The 18,938-nt window shown below is 29.4% G+C and overlaps 1 protein-coding gene across 1 annotated transcript in view; it reads left to right on the top strand.

The window, feature by feature from the left end:
* The window catches only part of LOC108556652 (octopamine receptor beta-2R), a 45,266-nt gene extending 30,775 nt beyond the window's left edge, over positions 1-14,491 (top strand). Inside the window, exon 3 of the mRNA XM_017912848.1 lies at positions 12,916-14,491. Coding sequence (XP_017768337.1) covers positions 12,975-14,252 — 1,278 coding nt within the window. The 5' untranslated portion in view covers positions 12,916-12,974 and the 3' untranslated portion in view covers positions 14,253-14,491. The remainder of the gene's footprint in view (positions 1-12,915) is intronic.
* Positions 14,492-18,938: the final 4,447 nt, after the last annotated feature.

Genomic DNA, 18,938 nt, shown 5'->3' with positions numbered 1-18,938 from the left:
GCGATAACGGATGTGTTAACTGGTACATTAACAAGCGTGGCACCCATTTCGCACAGCTTTATTCCAAATATTCAGTCAATATGCGATGTACACCTCTTTTTGAAATGTTTACTATGTCTGCTAGCTTGCACACTTTTAGTCGACGGTAGTTCAATACTATTTTACTCTCTCATGAAAATAATATTACAAATGCATATCATTATTCACAAATTCTATTTTTTTTTCATACAGATATACAATGAAATAAATGTTATTATTTGTATTCGTTATTGTCTGATTAATTTATTATTTTATTCTTTAATTAATATTAATTAAAATTCTTGGTTGAAAATATTTTATAAAATTTATAGATAAACTGCATTTTATTTTATTTAACATCAATTTTTACACTAATATTTTTATTGTTTTATTAAAATTTTGTAATATTTTTTAACGTCTTTGATTATTATTATTTTAATGTATTTTGTTTACATAATATAAATTGTAAGATCAGTTAAGGATAGATCAAATGTTTTAGATCGCTTCAGTCGTTTGGTTTTTAAACCAAGAAAATTGACAGCTAATACGTTTGGATATCTTTCTAACTTTATATTAGTATCGGCCACTGTTTTTTGCACTAGATTCGTTTCCATTTGAAGAACCTCTTAAATTTTTCTGTTCGTATTGTACTATGAAGCACAAATAATACTTATTAGATTATTCTACCAGAATATTTGTATAATAGCAACATTGTTGACTCCCACAACTGAATTTCATAGATCCACACGTTTTAAAATTACTTTTATAAATTGCATCAATATATCATCATTTGCACAAATCATCTGTTTCCGATTTTACAATTTCTTTAATCTAAAGCAGAAGTCTGAGTACTTTTATACTTATTACCCCTGTTATTTTCTCTAATTCAATAAATGTGAATTAACTTGTTTTTTTATTGACCTTCGAGGAACTTAAAAGGTTAATTATATTTTAACACGTCTACTAATTTTAATAGATTCATAGTTGCTACGCAAATTAGATATAATTTATAGATATACATTTTAGTAGTTAGGAGTTTAGTACCCAATGTGTGTTTCCTCGCGTAAAGACAGCGTCGTACATATGCGTATTACTGCTACGTCGTTTCATTAGCAGTTTGACGCTGTGCGATGGTAATCTCAAATTTGATCAGGGAAGGTCGAGAGGAGAGCGGATTAGCTGCGAATGAGAGCGTGAGAAAAAAAAATGTTAGCGAGCTGAAATTAAAAAAGTTACCCCACTGCGAGTTTCGTGAAATTCCAATCGAATTTAGTGTAGTGGAAAAGAGACCAACAACCACGAAAATTTAATCGAATCGCAATTAAATTTTGACGGTAAATTATTAATTTTATTCATTTAGCTATGGAAGAACGGCGCGTCGAAATGGCCTTAATTGAGGTCAGGCTCGAAAAAGTAATTTTAATTAGGAAAGTTTCTCGAATTCGGGATTGAATCATTTCGGTTCTCGCGCGAACATTACCCGAAGAGCAACGAGAAAAGCAATATAAAAAAAAGTAGAATAAGAAGAAAGAAAAAGTATAGAAAAAGTTCGCAACTTTAATTACATCGAGGTTGCAAAGACTGATTGAAAAAATAAATGGAATGGCGTCATCTGTCGGCCGGATGAATGCAATCGCAGATTACTAATTAATGTTTTGGCAGACACGTTAATGTATGCAAATGTATTGAGTAAGATTGAGTTTCCATGGAAACTAGTGCTCTTATCAAATCGATTTGCGATGGGAAGTCGCAGCGGTAAGTGAATTCTGATTATGCAAAGCGCAAGAGCAATCTATTAATTAGTCGAAATTACTAGGTCGGTTCTGCTTAAAGCAGACTATTATTATTATTCTAGTCTCGGTATTTGAATAACATTTGGGGAAAGGGACGTGACTGGAATGCAATTTATGATGAACCCGGCGCATCCATCGATAATAACTATAAAAGAAACTATAAGAAATACATATTTTTAACTTTCATAACCTTCTGCCAATTTTATTTTCTAAGATTTTAGAATGATGATTTTATTAATGGTCATTTTTTTCAAGTCTTCAAAGATAAAAGAAATATTAACAAATGAAATAGAATAATTAATATATGAAGACGTATGAAATGCAGATCAAATATTTATATATATGTTTGTATTGTCCTCACGTGGACAATTATCTCTATATGAGCATTTTGATTTTCTAGAACTTTATATAACTTTATTATAATAGTTTAAAATTCGAGTTTGGTGAAATATTTTCAGTTCATTGTCAAAGTTTCTTAATTTTGGCAGTTCTGCAATTCAATATTGTACAATTAGAGTCTTAGGATGTTATTTGACTGTAGGACATGACTCTAGTGGAATTTATAATGATCCCGGCGCATCCACAAATAATAATTATAAATTATTATGGTATAATTGAAATGATAAACTACACCTTTCTTAACAACCTCAATAATGATAATTTTTGTTATATTATCAAGGAATTGAAAGATAAAACATATATAAACATAGGAAAATATAATCCTTCATTATTGTTTTGGTGAAATTTATAAATTAAAAATCCCGGCGCATCCACTAAATTGAGAGTATAGATGAAATTATTGAAAATGGTATCAACACATTTTTATTCGTCGAATTGAGGTCGAATAATAATAATATTAAAAAGAAATAAATACAGAAATAAAAAGAACAAAATAAATATATATAATTTCAAACCCTTTGTGCTATTGACCATAAGTCTTTCTGCCCTGATGTCGAATATTAATCGGCTTCCACGTTGACCCACTATAGTAATTTATATAGGAAATTTTCATGTAATGCCTGTCAACAATGCAAAACCATTATGTGTTAAGAACAAAATAACATACAATGTCACATTATTTGCTCGCCAAATAGCAAATCAAACATAAATTGCAAACTAATATTGAAACAAATATCATCGTGCATATATGAATTATAATGATTTGTACCTATTATAGCTTTAAATTCTCAATTTTTATATTTATTTATAATAGGAAAGAAAAACATCTCATATTTGTACCTTCAAAATCTCATGTATTTTTTGTAAAGTAAAATCTCGATTGTTTAATAAAAATCTACATAAAGAAAGTCTTGGTTTTTAAAGAGAATTTCAGTATTGGCTATTTATTCATGAAAATTGATCTGAAAACGATCGAAAACTAAATATTAATTTTAAATGAAAATAAATCTTTTCTATTTCTAAAACTATTTGTAGAAGTTTAGTTTTACTAAATTATAGAAGTAGTTGATAATTCATGCTAAATTGCTATGCTGTCCAAGGACAACTATTATTGATCACTAATAAAAAATATGACTATATAAAGTGGATATCGCGTTAATACGCTTCTAAATAATCCCACACTATGCAACTCTGTTATAATCAAGTTATTATTACAACCTAGTTATCATCAACCTAGCCTTTCAACAATGCAAAACCATTACGTATTAATAACAAAATAACATACAATTTCACATTATTTGCTCGCTAAATAGCAAATCAAACATAAATTACAAACTATTATATATTTAAATTGCTTTGACATCTAGGAAAATCAATAAACAATACTAGGAATTAAAATCATCTGATATTTGTGCCAGTTTTCTTCAATCTCTCATGTAAATTTCGATTGTTAAATAAAAATTCAACCAAAGAACGTCTTGTCTAATATTATTAATATTATGAAAATTGATCTGAAAAGTATCAAACATTTTCAAAAACTTTAGAAATATTATTTTTTTAATGCAAATAAATATTTTCTGTTTTTAAAATTGCAAAAACATAAACTTAAATTTATGTCACTTTATTTTATAATATATCGTTACTATTTGTTGTATTTTTTTGAACTGAATAAAATAAGTGACAGTGAAAGAAAATATTAACGCTTCTATTATAACAGACGTCAAATAATTAACAAATTAAATGCAGTAAACGAAATTAGCAACAACAATATTAAGTAAATTTATACCAAGATTATTGTATTAACAAAAAAAATTTAATTCCTATTTAGTTCTGAATCGATCTTCCTCTTGATCTTAAGTGTACTTTTCCTCTTACCTCCTAAATTTTCACATGTAATCTTGTCTTCGCGCGTAATTCATCCACCCACGAAACTATTTGAATAACTTTGAATTAGGGGTGTTAACCGCCCTCCAAAATGCGAGCGAACGAGCGCAAAGTTCAAACTTTCAAGAGATATTAATTAATAAAATAACTCGCGCAGAATACACACACACACTCATGTCACCACCCGAAATAATCCGTCTAATTAATTGCTACCTCGCAGATACCAAGCGGAAAATAAACGCAGAAAAATGGAAAATTAATTAGGGCAACGGAATGCAACAGCGATTAAGGATAAATAAAAAAAGAAGAGAGAAAAAATGAAACTCACGTTTTCCTGAGTTTGTCTGATGGTGAAAATGAGGTAATAAGTTTGAAGCTCCCTTTCCTTTGCGTCCAGTTAATTAATCTTCACTAATTACGTCCATTCCGCGTAATAAACTTCGATATTCGCTGCAGATTGTAATTATTTTTCATTTATAAATACAATTTTTATAAAATAAAAAAGTTGGGAACGAACACAATTAAAATATAAGTAAGTTAAACTTTTTAGTAAATCGCTTTTAATAAGATAAAATTCAATCGAAAAATATGCAAAATATAGAAAATAATATTGATATTTTAAATGTGAACCAAACGATATAAAAGAAATATAAAGTTAAGTATATTTAACATAATATTGATGTTGAATTATTATTTGTTTCTTGTATAAATATTTCAACTACTTTAAGAAAGTATTCACCAACTTTTATAAGAAGTTCCGTGTATTGGTATCATTCACTTCCATTTAATTAAATCCGTATTTCATTACAGACTGGACAAAAATAATATATTTCTTTCTAGCCGAGGTTATATCAGTTTTATTTTGACATTTGTTTAGTATGGATTATTCAATTGAATGGCCTGTAAATATACACATGTCAATTATTTAAAGTTTGTCATAAAATAATCGTTACCAACTCATGTTTAATCCATGCTTTTACACACGATATGTTGTATTAGTTTTTATTTAATATTTGTATTTTGTAGATTATTCATTTTTATGTCCTGTAAATTTAGTCTTTATAACCTTTAAATTTATTTTCAATAGTATCACATTCTCCTCTTTATTACTTGACGCGCGTCATTGCATTCTAGTGAGTTTTTTACAGTTGATTAGTGTGGATTATTTAATTTGATGGTCTGTAAATTTACTCTCAATGAGATTTTAGACCTGTCAATAATTTGACAAATGTCATATAATAAACCTTACAATTTTAATTAGTCTTTTCATTCCAATTGAGGTTATGATATTTATTTTTATATAATAAAGAATGTTTTATTAATTAAATTATTGTCCCAAATTATTTATACTGCTTTAAACATAAATTTAAGAAAATATTCAATTATTCAAGCAACTAAGATTGAACTTTCAAACTCCATTTAATTCTGTAATTAATAATTCAATTTAATTAAATTGAATATATTATACTGAACAAAATTGCTTTTGCATAATTTTACTTTCAATTTGACGTATGTCATAAATGAAGCGTTACTAACTGCGTTACTGACATTTCTTTCCAGTTCAGGTTATGCCAGTTTTCTTTTGAAAGTTATTTAATATTGATTATTCAATTTTATGATAAAAATAATGTTTCCAATTTTATTTACTGTCATTAATTTACATTTGTGGTTATGTAGTTATCTTTCTGTACTTATTTAGTATCGATTATTCATCTTTATGAACCATAAATTTACACTGATTGCGATTTTAATAATTTGACACGTGTTATAAAAATGGTGTTACCAATTTCATTACTATCTGTTCTTTATAGTTGAAGTTATATTAGTTTTTTTTTTTGACGTTTGGATTATTGAATTTTGTTGTCGATAAACTTTAATGAGATGTTTTTGATATTTATTTAATACAGATTATTCAATTTTATGGTCAGTAAACATAAAATAAACATTGCTCTTTCCAATTGAGGTTATGTCAGTTTCCTATTGACATTTGTTTTACGTAGTTTATTTAATTTTATAACCAGTAAATTTACTATGAATTAGCACGTCTCAATTACTTTCATAAAAGAAACCTTATCAATTTCAATAGCTGTCATTTTTTCTAGATGAGGTTATGTGAGTTTTTTTTGACATTTTTATAGTTTGGAATAAATTTTCTCAAAATGCGATGCTAAACCTGTTAATAACTTAACGTATGTCCTAAAACGTTATGAATTTATTATCTTTTTTTTTTTTATTTAATATTAGTTTTTTACTATGAATTATTCAATTTTTTCGTCAATGTTTAATTAAAATTATTATTCCAAATTATTTTTATTGTGTTAGGCATACATTTGAAATTATATTCTTTGTTATTAGAGGTTAATTGAATTATGCGAAAACGCTGCAATCAAAATCCCTGTGCAAATATGAAATAAATTATATTCATTATTTATTTAAATGTTATTGTTTGCGATGAGTTTATTGATTTCATAATAGCACATTTTGTTAATACTGTATCATTGTTTGTATATTATTAAGGTTTTAGAAGTACTTTAAGAATTAATTTAAGTATTCCCGGAAAGATTCACAACTTTGGGTTTAAATTAAAGATTTTTAAGAAAATTAAAGAATGAATTAATTTTACTCTCTTTACGACTGACACCCGTCAACAGCGGAGAATTTTCCATTAACGCAATGGGAAACATAGCGCTACAGGCTTCGAGAGGCCCTAAACCAAGACATTTTCCTAAAAAGATTGTTTTTAGTATTTTTGGTTCCCGTGGGTAACCAAAAATACTAAAAACATACTAAATCCATTACTATCTGTCAATGACTTGATAAATGTCAATTCTATACTGTCATTTCTTTCCAATTCAGGTTATATTGGTTTTATTTTATATAGCGAGGATTGTTCAATTTAATAGCTTTTCAATATACTTTCAATGCGATTGACATCTGTAATTCTCTAGTTTACTTTTGTGGATGCGCCACAAATGTCCTGTACATCTCCATAAACAATAATCATATAAATGTCCGTCGCAAATGCAACTAAATGATTTCATGTAGTCATAATTTATCAAGCAAATGGTATACTAAATATGGTAAACATGGCATTAAAACGAGCATGCATGCATTAATGCTGGTCTCGCGTGTTCGCAGGATACGAAACAGAACAACGAAGAACTGCGAAAGAAACAAAAAGTTTATACATATATAGAAAGCTAGAATATTAAAAGGGAAGAGACATAAAATAAAAAAGCTATACAAAAGAGAAAATAAACCCGGAAACGGATGTAAACGTAAATCCCCCCTCGCCCCTAATTGTAATTACTTCCCTATGACAAACCGACGAAGGTAAATACATCGTGACCACACGATTCTAAACCGCTGAAATCTACATTAACATCCCTATTACTTTGGTTTATCTTCTTTTCACTCATGCACCTTCATTCAATTTACCTCCATTTTTATTTTAACGACGAAAATAAAATAACAATGTGTAATGTTTTACTACATTTATAATCTCTTTTGTTTACATCAAAATTCTCTGTAATAATTAACATGAAGATTCAAAGAGGATAATTCTCTAATTCCTTTAATCATTCGTTTTGTGGACAAATTAATATTGCATTTCTTTTTAACATGCATAAATCTCATTTTTAATCCTTTTTGAAACTAATTAACAATTAAATTCTATTCAATATTCAAAATGAGTGGAGGTCCAAATGGGATGATTCTTTCTTTCCTCATTACTAATCCATTTTTCAATAAATTAAAGCAAAAACCCTTTAAAAATGCAAATGGTTGGTGATTAGAATTCCTTGTAATGTTTAAAATGGTTATCCAAATAGGTCAATTCTTTGAGTTCTTATTAATAATCCTTTTTTTGAACAAATTAAAATTCCTTTTGATATGCAAAATGATTGAAGGTCCTAAATAGACGATTTTCTGATTACTCATTAAAAATCCTTTTTTAAAGAATTAACAGCGAAATTCCTTTTAACGTGCAAAATGATTGCACTCCAAAGAGGACGATTCAGTGATTACTGATTTAATAGTTCGCAAATATTCAAGAGATTACAAGTAAATTGGCTTCGTGAAATGGGTTTTTCCTCTCATTTCCTCACAAAACAACCCCCACGTGCAGGGCGAAACGCCCTAATTCCTATTACGTCATCCCATCATTTGTGGCCGTAATTGCACCTAGATGTAGTTTTTGAAACGTGATGGCTTTCTTTGAAAATGAAACAAAGCAATAATCATTCTTGTTGCAGTCATAACTCACTAAATGGGATCATTTAATTTGTTGAAGTTGATGTTTCTACATTATTTTAGTAATATATGCTCAATTTATATGCAACTAATAATATTACACTTTTTTAATTTTGCACTTTTTACATTTATTTCATGATTTTTTGTACAAATCCAATTACAATTAAGATTTCACTGACATCGCTGTTATATTCCATCATAATTAACTAAATATGATAAAGAACTTTGTATAATAAAACAGCTGCAGTTTTTGTCAAGTATAAATTGTATATATATATAACTAAGATAGTGCGTCTTCAATCGCGGATTCACTATAGTACGGCCAAAAAATTAAAAACAAATATCCATTATTCCGGTTTCAAACATTGCGGAATGTTGACGGAACGGATTACTCTCACTGTGCGAGGTATTGTATTTTTGAGTCTATATATTCACTTGTTAAAATTTGTTACAATTGTACATCAATTATATTTATCATCACATATTATTTAACTTTATAAAGTTGTCAAGACATAACTATGCGATGCATTCGTTGTTGTCCCAAAATACGCATGTAGAAAATATGTATAGAAATGTTAACGTTATAGAAAGCAAAGTTTCCTATTAAATTCAAGTATAAGTTTGCACTTGACAAACAACTATTATATGAGTTCACTGTAACAAAAATGAATAAAATTGTAAATCGTTAGGAATGAATACAAAATATGCTTTTCATTTGGATAAAATTTGATTCATTCATTAATTTAGGAATTTGTCATCTTTATAAGAATAAAATTTAGATTTATATTCCGATATGAATACATTTTTATATTACCATTAAATTTTGGAAAATGAATTTATATTTATTACTTATTTTGAGAGTTATTTTTATTATTTAGTTGTTATTATTATCATTTATTATTTATAGAATGTATTTTTTTCGGATTTCCTGTCTGATCAATAAATTATTATTATTATTATAGAAAAATATTATAGTGGAGATACTTGAATAACAATAAATTAAATATTCTCATTATTTTTGTAATTTTCTAAAATACAAGGTATTTGAGGACAGATTTAATCTCGCCAAAAAATAACAAATACTACTAAAGAAATTAACTTTATTTCTGAATAAATTTAAGTAATGAACACATAATATTTAATTGTAAAATCATTCAATAAAACTACTGTCAGCATCAATAACTACCTCTATATATGAGATGTAATCGTCCACAAGCATGAATTAAATGATTATGATTCATAGCATTAATTACTCTGACCATAGCAGCTTGCATGGAATTTTTTATGAGGTGGGGGTTTATTGACGTGTCCTCCAAAAACGCTACACACTTAAAAATCCAAGAGATTGAGGTTCGAAGAGTTAGGAGGTCTTTTATAAGTGGCCGCATTGATTTTCTGGGACCATGATCAATAGTTTATTGCAATCATTCTCAAAGTGGGGGAAAATATTTGGGGGGTCGCAGAAAAATTGATGACAGCTCAATCTGGGATATTTTTCTATACATACCTATTCTTTACAAATCGATTTACAAATTGATAAACGGCCACTAACTCAAAGAAAGACGCGAAAAGTTTATCACAAATATAATTATCAAATAAATATTGGAATGTATACTGATTGATTGATGTAACCATAAATAAATATTGGAAGTACCACTGGTCATCACATATGAAAAATGTTGGAAATTGATAAGCGAAAGTGTGAGCTAAATAACTATGTTTCAATAAGAAAATATCGTAATTAGAAAAGGGAAGCGCCAAGATTATACATGTTTAATTCCTTGTTACCTGACTATAGTTAAAATTTATTAAATTTCAGCAATAGTGACATAAATGTGCTGATACTTATAAGTACCGTCAGACAACAAAGGATTAAAAAGGGCATAGTGACATAAAGTATGGAAACTACTGATATAGGATGTTCCACTGAGAGCGCCGGATTTTAATTTGGCGCCATTTTTTTCCTATAAGTTTTGGTTTGGACGAAAGATCAAATTGCGCGGGAGAATGGAAGAAATCATTACATATTACACTTCTATACTAAAACTATTCTCAACTAATACTATTCTAATACGATCTTTTAAGCATGTAGAACAGCGTATTAGAATCCTCCTCCTAGCTAAGCGTTCCTCACCAACTTTATGGTGTACATTGTTACCACCTTTCACAACCACTGTTGCGCTCAAAAAGGTTGGCATGGCTAAATATTTTATATGTGCCTTCTGTTAATATTTAGTTAGTAAATATTGGATGCTCGTACATGAATGACCAACACGTTCTTAATGTTAAAATCATATTTAAAATAAGTAAAGTTTTGCAGTTCGCTAATTTCAAGTAATTTTTAGTCATAATAATTCGAAAAATACAAACATTTGTACTTTAGAACGAACTAAAATTTTTATTATTTGTAGGGAGAAAGACGTTGGTTCATAATCCAAAGTTTTGTCCAATAATTTGGTTTAAATATTTTTTTTAATAAAATTATATTTTATATGAAATGAAATGTAGTTGACACATTTTGCTGATTACAAATTAACGTGTAAATTTAGTATTAAATGATAGAGATGTTAAAAAATATATACAAACAATTGAATTGCTTTATTGGATTTAAAAACTAATTTACTGAAAACACAATCAAAATAATGGATATTTAATAGCGAAATGCAATCAAGCAGAACTGTATTGTTAACCAAATATATTACAAATATTAAACATATATGAAGAGAGAATATTAAAATAATTTTAATTCGGCTGTAATTACTCATGGAATTTATTTATTACATGTAAATATTATTTTACCCAAATTTACCAAAATTAATCCTATCAATTTGCGATTTTATAATTAATTATCAATGGCAATTATGATAAAAACACTAAATAAAATAATATTAAGTAATTAATTTATTTCATGTTACTATTATGATCATCAATGAATTAATACATAATAAAAAAGTACTTAAAAATTAATGGAAGTGATTGAAATTTAATAGCGAAAAACAATTAAGCAAAATCACATGATGGAATAAAAATCAATATTTAATACAGTTATTATTCGAAACGATGAAAATTTAATAACGAAACAAAATCATGTAAAATGATATTATAGCCATAAATAATAGTAATAATAATATTTGGTGCAAATATCAAAACATATTGAATTAAAAAAGAGGGATAAAATGAAAACTGTTGAATTCAATTACAGAGATAATATACATTTTCCATATATTTTAATGTTATTATAAAATACTATACTAATACATACTAAATTTATTAATACTTGTCAAAGTAATATGGATAACTGCAGAAATATCTCACATAATCCGTCTTCCTTCAGTCCGGATTCACTATAGTCCGGTTTGAATATTTCAAAACAAACTAAATTTTAATTAATAAAAATAATAATAAATTCGAATAAAATGGTACACAAAAATAGATTGTGTAAATAAATTATTGTTATTTTTAATTTACTTGTTGTTACACAGTTTTAAAGTCATAAATTAGTTTGGTTTCAAACAGTCCGGCGGAACTGATTATGTAATTAAAACTTTATCAAAGTTAACACATTTTATAAGTGATTTAATAAGTAATTAATAAAACAATAAAATTTTGTTTTTTGTTTACTATTGAGATTGATTTATTCAATATTATTTTGAGGAAACATTTTTTTATAGATTTGCAGATAATAAATAATCATTATGCACTTACATTTTTAATCAATGATGACAAAAATTAATAAGTGAAATAAATTAAATCATTGAAATTGTATATACTTTGTAACCTCCGTTCCACCCTGGTTATCCATCAATTTGATTCCCTGAGATATGCCTCAATTTACAACAAGATATATCGGTTTTCAAGCAGAATTTCAGTTCGAGTTTTAGAAATGTATTAATGAAAATGTGTATATAATTATAATCATTACAAAAAATGATATAACTCTTGGAAATGTATAGAGGAAACATTAAATCTAAAATCGATGACAGTTATGAAGCGTATTTAAATGCGAGAGATATAATTTGTTTGTAGGTTCACACTTGAAAGGAATGAAATATGATACGCCGTCAAAAAGTAGATTTAGTATCAAAGAACAAACAAAATAAAGCGTGCATCAGGAACTTTTTTTTTTATTATATTAGATTTTAAGAGCGATTTTTTGAAGCGAGCTTTAGTGGCATGGGGTAAACGCTGAAACGAGAAAGAAATTGAAGGATAATCTCTCAAAAAAAGGGCTCTAGTGATTTTTTTTTTGTATATATATATTTGTATGTAGATGCGTGCATACTGGAAGTATATAATAAAACACTCGACGTTTAAAACGAGCGAGGCTGTTGCTGCGCCTGCTGGAGTAGAGATCAAGTTTGTTGGTTGCCGGAGCGGAACTTCCTCCGAGAATATATCGTGGAGAGGCGTGCATTCCGCGAGCGAAATTTCTATTTAGAATATAATAAAACGAAAATAAAAATGTAAAAAAAAACGAAGGAAGCTAATATTAAAAGAAGGGTAGACGCAAGCACGCTCGGCTAAGGAAATATTGGTTTAATAACAATCCATCCTTTTCTTTTGTTTGCAGGAAGATGAAGTGAGATCTGAGGTGGTGAGAGGGTCGTCGTCGTCGTTGAGAACGGTAGCATGGAGAACAACGAACTAATCTTAAACCAAACATCGGGCGTTGGAGGCAATGCTAGCGTTTCGATGGGCGGAGAAGCAGGTGGAGGATTGGAAGGAGCAGAGACGGAATGGTCAGATTTCCTTTTGCTGTTTATCAGGGCGACTATCATGGGTCTGATCATCATCGCCTCGATATTCGGTAATCTTCTGGTCATCGTCTCCGTGATGAGGCATCGAAAACTGAGAGTCATCACCAACTACTTCGTGGTATCATTGGCGCTTGCTGATATGCTTGTGGCTATGTTCGCCATGACCTTCAACGCAAGCGTCCAGATCTTCGACCGCTGGCTCTTCGGGTATTTCATGTGCGACGTCTGGAATTCGTTGGACGTATACTTTTCAACAGCATCCATCCTCCATCTTTGCTGTATCAGCGTGGACAGGTACTACGCCATAGTGAGGCCCCTAAAGTACCCGATCAGCATGACCAAGAGGGTGGTCGCAATAATGCTGCTGAACACGTGGATCAGTCCGGCTGTGATCAGCTTCGTGCCCATCTTCATGGGATGGTACACAACCACCGAAAACCAGGACTTCCGGAACGAGCATCCGGACGTTTGCGGCTTTCGCGTAAACAAGGTGTACGCCGTCTTCAGCAGCAGCATCTCATTTTGGATCCCGTGCACCATCATGATCTTCACGTACTTCGCCATCTTCAGGGAGGCCAATCGACAGGAGAAGGAGATGTTCAACAGGCACGGCGCAGCGCTTCTGCTGCATCAGAACAACACCAACGGAGACATGCTCAGCAATTCCGGAGGATCTTCGAAGACTTTGATGCACGAAATCAACCAGGATCTACACCACACTCCAACCAAGGAACGTAATATTATCAAGATGAAACGCGAACACAAGGCTGCCCGCACGCTTGGCATCATTATGGGAACGTTCATCCTCTGCTGGCTTCCATTCTTCCTCTGGTACATCAGCACGTCTCTGTGCTCGAGCTGCGATTGCCCGGACATCGTCGTCACCGTCGTCTTCTGGATCGGATACTTTAACTCCACCCTTAACCCCATAATCTATGCTTACTTCAACCGCGAGTTCAGGGAGGCTTTCAAGAACACCCTGCAGTGCGCCTTCTGTAGCCTCTGCAGACGCCCGCCCTCCGATCTGGACTCCTACGATGTGCGGAGACCCTCCATCAGATACGATGACCGCACACGCAGCATCTACTCTGAGACCTACATGAAGCACATCGACCGCAGGAGGAGCTCCGAATTCGGCTCCAGCCTCTGAGTAGACCTAACTAGTAGCAGACTTACAACCACCAGCTTTTAAATCTGCTACTAGTTAGTGTCACGAATCCCCTAAAACCCAAAAAACAAAACCAACCAAGAGGAACACGATTATATGAAAAAAAAAAAATATTTATAAAAAAAATAATAAACCGGTGCTAAATTAAATCTCTTAACTAGTTAAGACTTAAACTATATAAAAAGCAAAAGGACTGAAGAGAAGAATGAATGCAAGACGACATAAATGTGATTCAATGTGTGTGATTTAATAATATTATATAATACCTATCATCCTCTCGTATATCTGTAAATAGCTTAAAATGTAAGAAGAACAATCATTAAAATTTAACGGTTTCATTTGGTCAGTACTTCTACTTCCAATTCACAAAAAATAGCAACAAAAAACTTTTCTTGTTTTTTTGTAAATATCGTAACCACAAATCGATTAATAACGATAATGGTAATTAATAAATAGACTTTGTCATGTTAATTAGTATTGTTGTTATTAAACATTATAGAGTACTTCAAAAAAAATGTAAATACTATGTAATTAAGCTAAATGTACAAAAACACGATATAATAATCCTTTAGACTCGTAGCAATCGTTATATAAATAGTCATAATAATAATAGCAAGTAAATGAATGTCTCAATGTTTTCATGATCAAAAAATATATATATAAATTAATAATCAATGTACTTAAAACTTAATCGAAGTGGTGGAAATTTTAATAGCGAAACACAATCAAAGCAAAAAAAATAGTATGATAGAAAAGTCAGTGTTTAGTTCAGATACCAAAACGTATTTAAATGAGAGAGATAGAGAGGAAACATCGAATAACGCACATTAAATTAAACAAAAAACAAAGGAGTCCTCGATTACTCGCTCGCATATAAAAATACACACACGATTTAGTCTTCCCAACATTAACAAGAACATGAATTGTTACATTAAAACTTAGAAGCAGCGTTCTTTAGAGCTTATTCGATGTTTATAAATGTTTTTAAATGTACTAAAAGAAATTAATGTAATATTGAGAGAGAGAGAGAGAGAGAAAGGGAGTATGGAAAGATAAGCAATAATTAACATTCGAGGCTATATAGAATGAGAGAGAGAACACATTTAATTTATTTAGTTTATTTTTTTTTGTCATTTATTTGTCATCGAACTAACAAACTTTAATTAAAGAAAGGAATAAAACCGAAATACGAAAACAAAAAAAAAGCCCTAATTTTTTAAGAGCCATGTAAATAAATAAATAGTGAATAGTAAACGTATGATATGTAAATTATTAAGTTTGTACACGATTATAATTTTCGCTGTAAATTATTCTCTTAGTGCATTAGTGTTTTTATACATTTACTTTTCGATTTGTCTGTAACATAATGTTTGTTTTCTTTTGTTGTTGTTGTGTGTCGTTTGTTTGTTTGTAATTTTTCTTGTTGTTTTTTTCTTTTTGCGTATATGTATTACATAATTAGTTTGTACACGATGGTAGAAAAAGTGCGCGTTTATTATATTTTTAATTTACCTTTTTTTTCTGATAGCGCATGACGATTTGTATGTATAGGAAAAGTCATTTTTAACTTATTTTTTATTTTTCGACGACGAAATCAAAGAGAGCGGATGTTCGAAGAAAGTGTGGAGAGAAACTTACGAAATATTATATAAATACGTATATATACATATATATTGAATATAATTTAAATAAAAATAATAAAAAATAAATACATTAAAAAATACCGACAATTTTATTTCTGATTAATTATAATAAAGGGAAGATGATTACACAATTATATACTTATTTAAAATTTAAAAAAATCTTGATAGGAAATTGTGCAGGTAATTATAGCAAACGGTAAGTAAATATTTCAGAATATACCAAAACTTTGTGTTGTATATTAATACATTTTTGCAGACATTAGTGCTATGTCATCCGCGAATGTAACAACAGTACAAACAAATATAACAAAAAATGACAAAATTTGTAAAATACATTCAATGTGGGTTTAAACATAAGAAAATAGGTATGAATTGGGGAAAATGGAGGCGGGTGTTGACAGCGACAGTTCTTGAACTTGTAGATGACTATAAACCTAGATTTTCCAGGTTTAACATCAGAATGTAAATAAAGTAGCCCGAAAATCAGACTTGCGTATCTATATTATGATTGTCGATGAATTGTCTCTTCAGACATTGCACCATATTTGTTAATGTATGTGGTGACTACGGATTTATATTAGTAATTGGTTGATGCAACTGTTTGTTTTTTAAGATAAAGGGATATCGATAGTTTGTTTATTTATTGATTTTACATTTGCATTCGGTTTTGTTGGCCGTTTGGGACACTTAGCAGACAACGCCGCATTTTCCTCTAAACTTAAATGTTTAATAATGACAGCATATAAAAATCACTACTATGTAATTTTAACGCAAAAAAAAAGAAATGGTGGCAAATTATAAATGAGACTCCAGACACCCTTTCGTTTTTATTGGCGTTATCCCTGCTAGACAACAGTGACACCCCCCACAGACTAAAGAGACAGAACACCTTCGGCCTCCCATTTGTTTTCTTGTCCATAAGAGTAATATTTTTATTTAAGTTTCATAGTGTTGTCAAAATCGATTTTTAGTTGGGTTGTTATTGTCATTGAATTATTTTCTAGTTAAATTTATATTTGTTCATAGGAAGATTTCCGATGGAAAATCGTTCTGCTCCACGCTAGTTATTTTGTTTTTCTGTTGACTACTCTTTTTTATCAATCGCCAAAAAACTATTCAATTCATTGTCAAAATTGTGGCAGATTGTGAATTATTAAATGTGAAAAAAAAATAGTTTCATTGTTAGCAAAAATAATACATATTTATTTTTCAATGCCAAAATATTACCAACTCATATTTATCTAGTTCAGTGTTTTTCAACCAGTAGTATCCTGATGTTGTCTATATGTCCAAATATATAAAGAAAGTTGAACGACTCTGGTTTAGACAATTTTTATGTTATATATAAGCTAACTTCCTGTACAGGTCATGCTAGGATGGTGAACCAATCAGGACTATACTGTCGATGAAACGTGTAATCCGATATCCGAAAACAAATTATGCATGAATTACAGTAAAAATAAAGCCGATACTAATAAAAACATATCAACAACAAAATACATAAACCAAGCAGAGACAACAACCACATGAATTATATTACTGCAAAGCCAAAATGCCACTAAAGCCATAATTATTTTTTACTGCATTTATGGAGAACTTACTTTAGCTGAAAAAACTGAGCGAAAATGTTTTACTTAGATTAAAGCTCCTTACTTCAGCCTCAAATACCATTCTTCATGCTAATAATAATGATTAAAGAAAGATATTGATCGAGAATAACCCATACTATCGTAAATTAATTAATAAAATGGTATATTTTACAATATATAAAAGTTTTGAATTTTAGTGAAAAATTGGCACGAACTTTCCAGACAACCAAATAAATAAGGTATGTTATAAATATATTATAAATGTTAAATTAATTAATTATTAAATACACAAAAATATATTTGGTTACAAATGATTTTTGTTAAAAGGGTGAATGACTCATAAAATCAGTAAATTTATTTCTGGTTCAATAAAAAAAGGTTATTTGAAAATGTGTAAAAACTGATACTCCAAAGAAAAATAACGATAAAAATATTTATATTGGGGCAATAAAAATATATGTATACTATTTGTATTAATTACGATTTATGCAAATAGTGCGGAGAGGTATCTAGGTAGCTTTATAATGCTATGAACTCTCCTCAACATTATCATTTCATTATTTATTTCTGAAAAACTAACATAGAATACAATAATGGCAATAGAAGCAGTGTCCCAGAAGCGCATATTGCAAAAAGCAGTACCCGATGCAGAAGAATCAGTTAGGAAGAGAGTTAAGTATCAATAACATGTTATTGATTTATGCTTTTCTAAGTTATCTACGAAATGCAAGAGCAAAAGCAAGTGAAATAAAGTTGCCAACAAGAGAATAGTTATGCCGCTGTATCGTAGGGTGTTGAATCAAAATAATCTGAAGATGATAATTCAAGAATTTAGGGTAATTATAAAGAAGAATTGAGGATTATTGAAGCCAAATGTTTTAAATTGATAAATGTAAATTGTAAATATTAATAAATAAACCAATATTTTAATTATAAATTAGATTTCTCTTCTTTTGACTACTTAAACAAGTCTATTAATTTATTTTTGGGTTTACATAAGTGGCAATATGGCAAAAGATGAAATTATATAATATTTTTAATACAAATTGAAATAATATGTTAATAATTATTAAATATAACAGTTTTAATATATTTATTTTGTTTAACACTTTTAACATTATATTTATATTTACATACATTTCTTGATAATAATGTTACTAGGTGTATTATTATCGAACTTATTTGCAATTGAAAATCCAAATGTTTGAAATGCTTCAATTTTCTTGTTGCCAAGCCGTTCTCCAGAAGGTTGACCACCAACGGATTCGGAATATAGCCTATCTATGAGAAATCTTTGATAACCTCTTCTTCGAACTTGATACCATAGTACTATAACAGTTTCATAATGGCGATGTAGCATTGTATCACTGTGATTCTTCTCAGACTTTGTAATTGACATATTTAGATCTTCTAGCAAGCAGTTCCCTACAATTAGA

This window comes from Nicrophorus vespilloides, unplaced genomic scaffold, assembly GCF_001412225.1.
Source record: "Nicrophorus vespilloides isolate i.1.1-1 unplaced genomic scaffold, Nicve_v1.0, whole genome shotgun sequence".
NCBI lineage: Eukaryota > Metazoa > Arthropoda > Insecta > Coleoptera > Silphidae > Nicrophorus > Nicrophorus vespilloides.
Note: the sequence above shows the minus strand (reverse complement) of the source record. Positions and strands in the feature narration are given on the sequence as shown.